This window comes from Fulmarus glacialis, unplaced genomic scaffold, assembly GCF_000690835.1.
Source record: "Fulmarus glacialis isolate BGI_N327 unplaced genomic scaffold, ASM69083v1 scaffold11903, whole genome shotgun sequence".
Taxonomy (NCBI): Eukaryota; Metazoa; Chordata; class Aves; order Procellariiformes; family Procellariidae; genus Fulmarus; species Fulmarus glacialis.
In genome coordinates, this window is record NW_009203597.1 from 22699 (window position 1) to 33106 (window position 10408).

The 10408-nt window shown below is 37.8% G+C and overlaps 1 protein-coding gene across 1 annotated transcript in view; it reads left to right on the forward strand.

Moving 5' to 3' along the window:
• Nucleotides 1-7227, forward strand: part of GOSR1 (golgi SNAP receptor complex member 1) — a gene marked incomplete at its 5' end in the record, with an annotated part of 29692 nt that extends 22465 nt beyond the window's left edge. The window contains 2 exons of the mRNA XM_009574697.1: nt 5728-5810; nt 7103-7227. Of these exons, the coding sequence (XP_009572992.1) occupies nt 5728-5810; nt 7103-7227 (208 nt within the window). The remainder of the gene's footprint in view (nt 1-5727; nt 5811-7102) is intronic.
• Nucleotides 7228-10408: the final 3181 nt, after the last annotated feature.

Sequence of the window (10408 nt, forward strand, 5' to 3'; positions counted from 1 at the left end):
TTGAAAAATTGTGTGTGTGTGTGTGTGCGTATGCATATATATACACACACATGTGTATATTTATAGATATGAATATATATGTATGTATACGCAAAGAATAAATGATATAATCAGAATTTTTACCGATTTAAAACTAGAGCTTGCATTTCTATGCAGAGTCGCAGAGGCCATTCCCTTAATCATAGACGTTGTCATGAATTTAAATGAGCAAGTATGATTCATGGAGTACAAAATGAAGCAGAAGTTCCAGTAATACATGAATTATTTGATTTTTAAAAACGTCTTGTTCCTTTAGAGCTTTGTTTAGTTCTTCATCAATGTAGATTTGACTGAGCTGTCTCAGTGGATGAAGCGAGGAGTTGACTTTTTGGTATGTTCCACTTGGTAATATGCTGTATGTGTATGGCTGCTATGGGCGATGAAAATACCTGACAGCTTAAGCATTTGCCTAGGTAAAACCACTTGGCTGCCAAGTCAAGCAGCATTAAAAGTGTATCTCTGCGGGTTAGACTAGTTTGGCTGCGATAATGGCTGGAAATGTTTATTACTCGGTGCTTTTTCATGCCAGCGAAAACTGCAAACTCTGTACAAATATCAGTTGGTTTACTTTTGAAGAGAGATTTGGTTGCTTGCATACCCACAGCACTACTGAACATTCAAGGACGAACTTGAAATGTAGGTGAAGTTTTGAGGAAATACGCCTGCAAGCACAGGAATTTGAGATACTCCTGCTGACTTGCGGAAGAGATGGGTGGGCTCTCTGCGGCTGTGACCTCGGGCTTACCTAGAAGAGATTTCTCCAGTAGTGCAGCAATCGTTAATGTTGTACTTCAGCAGTGCTTTAATATTAAATATAGAGAGCAGAATACCATCTGGTTTTAGAAACTTGGTTTACACCCAACTGTAGTAGTTCAGGCCAGTGCAGCACCGAGAATAGTTCATGCGAGTTTCCAAATGAAACGTTGAAGCAGGGTCATCTTGATTCCAGTAAGAAGCATTTCATCTTTTATCATAAATGTTGTGTAGGAGTTTCAAAACGTAAGAAAAAGGTATTCTTGATCTGGGGAGGTGACGGTGTCGAGTAACTAAATGGGGCCAATATTGTGAATGGGCAGAATATGATTAATTTTTTAAAAAATGCATTTGTTAGTGGAGAAATGGCAACAGTTTGTCAATGAACATATGTTAGGGATGGGAATGAAACCAAAACTGTCTAATGAAGGATATGAGGAAGCTGCAATACTTAAGGCTGTACAAGACCAATCAGTGGACTGGTCCCCAGGAGCTGTGTGTTTTCTGGTAGTGCTTAGATTTAATAGTCTCATTTACAGATATAAAGGCTTAGGTAAACCAGCTCACGTTGAGTGAACAAATTATACATGAAGAACAGTGCTTTTTACTTGCCTTTTGACTTGTTAATGGTAGCTAGAATCCAGTTAAATTCTTGTTCGTGGATATCACAATTACCTTTCATTACTAGACCGTATCGTATTAAAAATGGTAATCACTACAATTATTTTTTTTCTTCAGAGCTCTTCAGTAAAACCTAGCCCATTGAGCTAAATTTTTCAAAATATTGGGTAAAAGAAATGAAGAAGGTTCCAATCTTGTAATACGTAAACTTAAACAGTTACATCCTGCTTTTTTATATGAAATGGACAGTTTCACTCCTCAGATGTTAAAGCAGGAACCTTGTGTTCCATGATAATCTGTAATAATTATTGCCAAAGGCATTTTGGAAGTGTCTCAGGAACACTTTATATCCTGGCAATCATCTTGTATTTTCACTTCTGTAAATTAATGGATGCCTTAATGAGTCATTGGGTGCATCTTATGAAAATACGTGACTTAATTCAGGAGTGCTTTGAGAAGTGCTGTATTAAAACTTCATCTGGACAAGTATAAAGTCAGTGGGGGGTGTGAGATAAGAAGCTGCAGGTTACTGAGGAAGCTTTCCTGTGTACAGCTAGGAAATCTCTTTTTTTCCAACTTGGTTCCTAGTAATTAAAAATTTCCTGAGTGCTCTTCTCAACGACAAATGTAATGTTTTTGTGAGCTTGTGGCTTTTTACTTTGGAAAATGAAAATACCTGTATGCTGAGTTGTAAATCTATATAATCTGTCAAATGCTGTATCTTGTCACATATGATACGATTTGATGTATTTACTGTTCTGATTTTGTAGTCCCTTTCTCAGCCCTTGATGGTAACTGCTTTTTCTACGTTGATACACAGCTGTTTATTCTCTGTTCAGAATTTCTGTTAACACCTTCTCTTAGATGCTTTTCTTTGTATACTCATGCGCCGTTGGGGTAGGCAATGATGCGATTCTTCTTCCTCTTCTCCTCCAATCTAATTTTCACTCTCTTTTCTTCTAATTTTAGTCCTGCAAAGACTCTCCCGTGTAATCCAATAAATCAGTTGCGTTTGTGGGTTAGATGAGTTAGTATACCCACAGGAACAAGCACACACACACAGTGTGCTGAGTGGCAGTACTACACAGTCTAAGAGGAGCAGCTTTGTAGACTTTCTTTTGTTGTTTTTGCAGGAACAAAGAGCATTGGTTAATGGATTCTGGCAACCCCTTTACAAACACCAAGGAGGCGACTGCAAGCCCTGTTGCTTCCAGTTAACCATGAGTTTCATTTTCACTTTGTGCTGATTTGGCACATCAAAAGTGTAAAAGAAAAAAATGCTAAATAGTCAGCTGCAAAGAAAAAATGCTTGAAGGTTTTTCTTAGTTCTGCCCTGAAACTTTTTTTTTTTAATCTAATACTTCAAAACTTAGTATTAAAATGTTGAATCTGTTCATATAGAGCTGCTGATTGAAAATGTCAGGGTTTTGCCTACATGTTATCAAACTGTTTATATTCTCTTTATGACTGATAAACTCCCAATTTCCTAATATATCTCCAAGTTTACAGAATGTTCATATAACCTTAAAATAATATATTGATCTGCCCTGTCAGTGCATGCTGTTCTATTTAAAAGAATTCGCTGTACAGAGCTTTTGGAAGAGTCTTTTCTGTGACCTGAAAGCTACGAGAGCCATGGGCTGGCCCTTCTGTCACCTATGTCTGACATACGTCTGGTGATAAACTTGTCTTGCTTTCCAAGGCATTCTGCTACTGCTAAAACCAAAATCATACCACGTATAACACTCGGGCTTTGGCTTGGTGAGGTCTTAGTTTCTATGGGCAAAACCAGAGTTGGAAAAGGCAGCCTCCATCCGATTTTTTTCCTTTTCTTTTTTTTTCCTTTCTTCTTTTTTTCCTGACGTTTGCTTGGCACGTTATAGGAAGGTTGAAGATACTGTATCAAGGGCTACCTGAGGTGGAGTAGGCAGATACAATGGAAGGGAGCCTAAAGGAACCGACTGCTCCAGAAGTACTTTAGGGATCATTGATCCGGGCTATTTTCTTCTTTGAGATGTTTGTGAACTGTGATGCTGACCTTTCACTGTAAGTCTTGAAGGACAACTGTTAGGCTTGGCTCTGCTGTCTTTTGCCAGCTATTCTTGTGATACCGGCTGTAGTGTCCGAGTAGGGAGGCCAGATGATCCAGAGCTGCTCATTCCAAATGCTGTTTTGTTCAGAGAGAAACTTGAAATAAAATATATCAAATGGTGTAACAAAGACCTAACATAAAAATGTTGGGAAGGCCAGTTCTATGTTTAATAAGTGTATAAATATAATCTGTGTGTGTGACTTTTCCTACCAGATTTACCTGGAAAGATACACTAAAGTGGATAAAGGTCCTTTTTTTATCACCTTCCAGTACTGAAATACCTAAGTACTTTAGTACTAATATCTGGACAAATGATGTTTCAACATTTTAGCTGTTACAGAAAGATAAGCCCAAAGCCCTGAAACCCAGATGAATTCAGTACAGAACAGTGCTTGAGAACCAGATGTATTGAGCAAGTGCATTCAGAGAGTTCAGGAATAAATACTAAGGCTTTATGTAAAATGCAATGTCCAGTTTATATTCTCAGAACTTGAGAATAATGTTAGGCTTGCACTGTGTGTTTCGGTGCTTTGTACCTGCCCCTCCTTAGAAATAATGTTCATGTTAGCTGTGATTTTATATCATGTTTGTATACAGATACTGAGTGTGAGCAAGCATAAAATGCTCTTGAAAATTTGGATGTCTGTATTGGGTAAAAGAAGCATTTGCATTTTCCTATCTGTTTGTTCTCCTCTGAAACTACAGCTTTAGTTCCCTTTTCTCATATTTATATTTGTTGTATTGTGTTGTTCCACTTAACTTATTCTTCCAGAACACTTTCCCTCCATATTTAAGGCTCACAAACTTGCCCAAGAATTTGTTTTCATCGTTGTTATTCATGTAGATACAGTCAACAGCAATATTGGTGTCATTTTCTGAGTTATTATCCAGCCACGTTGTATTTATGTCCTACTTGGTTTATTTTTGAAATGCATGCCAGCCAAGGAGAGCAGTATTTGTCATACTATCCCTTCTTAAGCACCGTATCTCCAGAGCCTAAACTTTTATATACTGTTTTTCTAGATGTAAACAAGTCTGTGCAGTTTGTCTTGACAAAGCTATTGCATTTGAAGTAGCTATATGAAATACTACCTGGGGCTACAAGTAGTAGCCTACCCTTTCATTTTCCATCCTGTAACTCTTTGTTTTACAAGCTGAAGAGAAACTTAAGGTAGAGAAAAATTTTTGTCAGCTGAGTGTTTCTTTAAAATCTTCATTTAAATGTCTTATTTTTAAGAGCACAATTGCTTTTTTCCAACTTCCAGAATGTATTCAATATGAAATGGGAAATTCTGTTTTATATTCACCTGTATTGTGTCCTTATATTTGGATGAAGTACATACAGCTGGACCATGTATTAGTAAAGAAACAGAGGATGAAAAATTATATATCCATGAATTCTATTCTTAATTAGGACCGAAGCTCAAAAATGCATTTTATCTGTGCTGTGATGAAAGCATCATTTGATACGATTTCATTATACAGCAGCTCCCTCAACTCCAGATTATGGAAAACAGTCAGGTGGGGCTTGCTGGGAAGAGACGTTAACGCAGGAGAATCCAAGCTTTGCCCGCTTACCTGGAGTCAGAGGACAGTGTTAATACTGAGTCAAAGTAGATCTCACCACTTTGTTGTGTTGAAATGTCGTCAAAGACCTGGTTGATTGTCCAGAAACCTTCTGTGTAAAGCTCTGCGAGCTGTGTCGGCTCTCAAACAGCACTTCCATCTCTTCTCAACTAGCACGTTTACTTTGCAAATTGATTTTTAATTGTGAGTCAGCTCTTATTTGCTTAATACTTCTGTAGCCATCATACCCTGATGGCAGACAAGAAATTTCATGTGCTTTCTAGAGTGAAAGTAAGTATGGGGCTTCTGTGATTAAACAAATCAAAACTTCTAAATTTAAAACTTATGCCGGAAGAGTACCTTTAGGTTTGCTTGTAATGTAGTACCATTTTTTGTTGGGGCTGGGGGAGATATGCCAAAACGCTGCCTGTTTCAAGAAGTCACAGTGTTGTCAATTGTTAATGGCTTACATAAAACCAGAAATCATTTAAGTGTGAAGGATAGAGATTAATGGAAAAAATGTGGTTTCATTCATATTGCTTCACCTCATTCATTGTTCTCTAAAGAAGTGTTGCCTGCTTGCTTTCCACTTGTTTTAGCTGTAGATTATTCTTAGCACCAACAACTTGATCCATTCTTTTTTTTTCTTTCTCCAGCATTGCCATGGCAACTAAAGAAAATATGACTTCGCAGAGAGGGATGTTGAAGTCAATACAAAGCAAGATGAATACCTTGGCTAGTATCCTTTCCTAAAAATTTGTGTTGCCAGTGCATAAGAAGAGGTATAGTACAATTTTTCACTCTGTAATTTGGGGATCAAAATGCTTTGCAATATCAATGGCTGTATAACCTGTAGCGGTATTGTCATTAGTGACAAACAGACCATTTTTTAACTAGTCTCACTTGATAATCTGGCTGAAGCATCTTAATGGTGCATGTGATGAATAAATTGTTTTTACTCAAATTTGAATACTGCATATAAATCAATGTAGCTTAATTTTCCGGTAGAGATCTGGAACAGCATTTTTTGGCGTTCCCTGCTATATGTTTTCATAAAAGTATAATTTCATTTTACTTCTTGCTTTTTGCTTTCAAGACTGTCCAGAGCTGAAGCTGGGCATACATTGCTGCTTGTTATGGTTTACAGCTAAGAGTATTCATGACCCGAGTATCCTCTTGTCTGTCACAGTCTTGTAGATGTTAAGATTTTGGTTTATTGGTTTCTCCTCATACTCTGTGCTCATGGCTAAAGAATGTGCCAAACTGTCAAGTCATGCATGTTTGTCGTTTTCCCACTTATTCCTTCCTTTCTCTCATAAGGGCCCAACGAACAACATTAGCATCATTTGATTAGACAGGTTACATCCTGAAGAGATGTATCTTGGTAACCCATAAATTTCATTACAGTTCTTAGCAACTGGCAAGCACAAAAAAAAATTCAATAAGCTTTGGCCTTAAAAGATTCTTGGTTCCAAAGACACGAAGCTCTGAAACTTATTATCTTGTTGGCAATTGTATTTTGTACATTAAAAGATAGATTTACATCTTTATGATTTTACAGTAGGAGGACTTCTTCCTTATGTGCTATACTTGAACTGCACATAGTCATGCAACATGCATGATTTTCTCAGTCAAATGCTTGGTTTGAATCCTTCACCAGTAACAGAATTCCATTAAATAAATTCCACAGATGTTTTATACAACTGCCCCATTTTTTTTTTTTTTCATTCTCATTAAAAGTAACTAAGCCTCACATATTGGAGATTAAAGTATATCAAACGCTGGTAATTTAGGTGATCAGGTGATGAATTCTGTGTAAATGTGTAAGGTGTTCTGTTCTCTCTTTTCTCTGATTGTCTGTTATTAATGAAGTACAGTTGTAATTCTGCTGACTATCCATCAGGTTTTTTTACTGCATCTGCCTTCTCCAGCTTGGGAGTAGTTCTGCATTTCTTGCAGTATTGGAATTTCCACATACAACATTTGGGGCTTGTTAGTTTGCTGATATGACCTTGACTCAGACTCTTAAAGATCGGTTTCCAGCAGTGAACAGCCTGATTCAAAGGATCAACCTTCGGAAACGACGAGATTCTCTCATCTTGGGTGGCATTATTGGCATCTGTACCATCTTACTGCTGCTATATGCTTTTCATTGATGGATGTTCCCCCATGGACTCTGCTAAACTCATCACTACCATCCCTCCCCCCCAGTCAAGGAAAAGTGAGTGGGGGAAGCGACAGACTTCAAACAGCCTGCTCGTTATGGCTGGGCGTATCAGCATGATGTCTAGAGCTTATGATGGTAGACTGCGACACTGGTTTTGGGTTGAAGCTGCAGTGTTTCTCCTTCCCTGCCATACATCTTCCTTTCGTTAAATTTTGTGGGATTTGTTTGTCTTTAATTCCCTTTCTCACTGCAAGGTCAGGAAATACGGGACGCGTACCAGAACTGGTCTGGTAGAACAGTTTCTGTGCTCAGCAGCACTGGGGAGGTCAGTTGTTGGCTGGTAAGTGGAAAAAGATTGTTACGCTTGCCTTGGGTGGAAGCTCTGCAGGAAGCATGTTTCCCCTGTAGGGCAAGCACAGTACTGAACACTTTTGCCCTGTGAGAAGAATATTGCAGCTTTAAGCCGTCAGGTTGCTTTACTACTAAATACATGTTCTGTAATTCTTTTTAACTCATAGTTGAGATACTAGTTACTTCTGCATAATTTGTGCTGTGAAAACTGTGCTTCACACAAATTCCTCAAAGTAAAAACGAACAAAAAAAAAGGGTTCTTCAGTTCACTTTTTGCACAGAATATGAATAAAATACCCTCTGAGGAAGATTTGTAAGGTTTCTTGTGGCTTTAAAGGGACTAACAAGTCCCCCTTTGTAAAAAGGGAGCACAGCGTCCTAGCAGCAGTTTACTATAGTGTTCAGTCATCTGAAAAGTGACCAAACGTGTTTACCTAAAAGTAGTCTTTTGGGTGTAAATACTTTGATTTTGGCTGGCATCATAAAGGTCTTTATAAAGACATGATAAGCAGTTTGAAAAGTCTATATTGTAATTTAGATAAAGTTATTCTAATAGCATTAATATTTTTACACTGTAAGTAGGATATAATCTAAACTGTCAATTGGAAATTAAAATTACAATGGTTATACCTGAGGCAAATGTATCTGCGTGCAAAATTTTTGGACATAACTCCTCATAGTAAAGGGTTGAATGTATGAATAGTGAAACAAGTATTATTTACCATTATTTGGGGGGAAACATTTTTTTTGTCCAGACATGCAACATGAATCCTGTTGTGTTTGGGTCTCTAAACAAAGCTGATGTCAGGAATGGCTTTGATATTGCAGATTCGCAAATTACAGATTTTTCTGCTCTTTTAACAGCTCTTTTCTATCTGTCATATCATAACCCAATAAATTCAAACTGAGGCACTGAAATATCTTTCTAAGAACTTGATTAACTCTTTTCACAATCAATTTACAGTGCTCCTAACAGATTTCATGCGTGCCATTACCCACAAATGTCAGATAGTCTCCAGGTTCTCTTCTGGAACAAAGTCTAGCGGGACGGACGCAATTTTTTACTGCTTTTTATAGTGTCTGTGAAGTACCTGTTGGAGGGAATAGAGACTTGTGCCTGTGTAGTGTGCAAAACCACACTGTTGCGCCTAAAATGTTTGTATGGATTTGAAGGCTTATTTGCAGACTAATGATTTTGTGCTAAAAAGTCAACAAAGGCTTCTAATCAGTCATCTTGTCATTGGGATTAGAAAGCATTTGGAATTACTATGTGTAAAACTGTGGGGCTTGTATTTTAACTAAAGGGTGATTATTTGGTTGATTTGGGAATGTTCCTGGTTTGAAATGAAGTGTTCATTAAAGGGGTTTATGAAAAACCTTGATGGATAAAGGAGGTTTATTAATGAATCTGTGTGTTGGGAGATCAAACCTCTTCTCCCCGATGCTTTTTCTTTGATTCCACCGCCACCCTAAGGGACCCTGATCAGCAGTCGTGCTTCTGTTTAGGATTTGTAGGATTTGGTTGCTATATAGTTGGTAATATGAGATCTTCAGTACCGTAAATAAATTCACTTATTTAATCTTAACCAGTCTTTTTACTGGACTTAATTGATTATTTGGTGCATATATTTAATCTTATTGTGTGAAAAAGCTGCTATGGAAAATATGTAGATTATAATAAATATGTAAACATAATTGATTTTTCATGTTACAAAAATGTTATGGAGGAACTGATATATTTTAGTATAAAATAACGGAAATATGCTGAATTATCTCTGATAAAGCTTTACTGGAAACGGTTTCAGTGTTGTCAGCCCCTCCATGGTTTTTATTTGTGTTGGTTTTGAGACAGAGTTTTGTGTTGAAAAATACATTTAATTAACCTTGTAGTCTCCCCTTCATCATCTTGTAGTCCTCTAGCAATGTGAGCAGGCGTTCTGCATTGCTCTCTGAACTGGTGTGCTTGCATACAGCCGAGGGGAAAGACTTGCTAATTCTCCTGAACGTCTCTAATAACGTGGACCTATAGTTAGGGCAATGGACTGTAAATGAAAACAGTGGATTGTAGTATTTCATCTCAAACCACAAAATATAGGTTTGTATGTCTCCTGTTGCTAAAATATGTTCTCTACGTTTTTCATTCTCTGTGGTTCCTCTTGCTCTAATGAAAAAAATGTGGGTAAAGAATTCTCATTTCTGCAATTCCTGGCAAAGTTGCGGTTTCGTAACTCAACCAAATAGAATTGTACTAAGAAAATTATTGCTAAGCCATTGAAATGAAGTGAGAAAATCCATAATATTTCTACAGGGCACATTTCCCACACACACACACTTTTTAAATTTCTGCTTTATTCTTGCCAGTACACAAGCACCTATTTTAAACCTGTCCCACAACCCCTTAGCTCTGCATTAGAAGAGAAGGGATCGCGTTGATAACTTTTGATGCCACGCTTCACATGGACGTGAATATTTTTATTCTTGCTTTTTAGACTATTTTTTTACATGTTTATCTGATCTTCAAGCGCTGGTTGCTGGAGCAGAGGAATGGCATTCGGGCAACACCCAGTAATTGTGTGTTCAGTCAATAGTGAGTGTTTGTGTGGCCGTAGCCCAGACCGCAGCCGTAACTTATCCCCAGCCCTTCCCGGGAGCGTGCCTAAGCGAGGGTGGAGGCAGGGCTTTGCTATCCTCTGAGGCCCTGGCACCAAGCAGTGTGGTGCTTCTGGTAATGTGAGAGTTTGCCCTTCCAGGGAAGGCACAACACTTTTTATTAACCAATATCGATTTCGGAGTTTTTGGATATGTAAGTGTGGTATAAA